This window comes from Pygoscelis adeliae, unplaced genomic scaffold (assembly GCF_000699105.1).
Source record: "Pygoscelis adeliae isolate BGI_AS28 unplaced genomic scaffold, ASM69910v1 C10141043, whole genome shotgun sequence".
Lineage (NCBI taxonomy): Eukaryota > Metazoa > Chordata > Aves > Sphenisciformes > Spheniscidae > Pygoscelis > Pygoscelis adeliae.
In genome coordinates, this window is record NW_008820659.1 from 1 (window position 1) to 428 (window position 428).

The following is a 428-nucleotide window of genomic DNA, read 5'->3' on the forward strand; positions in this document are numbered from 1 at the left end:
GCCTGAACGACTACCTGGACATCATCTGCCCACACTACGAAGAGGGGAGCGTGGACCCCCATGCCATGGAGCGCTACACCCTCTACCTGGTGGAGCCCGAGGAGTACCAGGCCTGCAAGCCCCACTCTAAGGAGCAGATCCGCTGGGAGTGCGACAAGCCCAACGCCCTGCACGGCCCCGAGAAGTTCTCGGAGAAGTTCCAGCGCTTCACTCCCTTCACGCTGGGCAAGGAGTTCAAGGAGGGGCACAGCTACTACTATATCTGTGAGTGCCTGGGGGTCCCCTGTGGGGCTGGGGTCCCTGCCGGGCTCCCCCCCGCCCTAACCTGCATCCTCCCTTGCAGCCAAGCCCATTCACCACCATGGGGAAGCGTGCCTGAAGCTGAAGGTGACGGTGGCTGGCAAAGGCAGTGAGTATCACCCGGAACC

At 62.9% G+C, this 428-nt stretch overlaps 1 protein-coding gene across 1 annotated transcript; it reads left to right on the forward strand.

The window, feature by feature from the left end:
• Positions 1–5: 5 nt before the first annotated feature.
• Positions 6–409, forward strand: LOC103915320 (ephrin-A1-like; the record flags this gene model as incomplete). Its single annotated transcript, XM_009322166.1, has 2 exons — positions 6–264; positions 344–409. Coding segments are annotated over 2 exons (325 nt in total), but the record flags the coding sequence as incomplete, so codon positions are not given.
• Between the last annotated feature and the right edge of the window lie 19 nt (positions 410–428).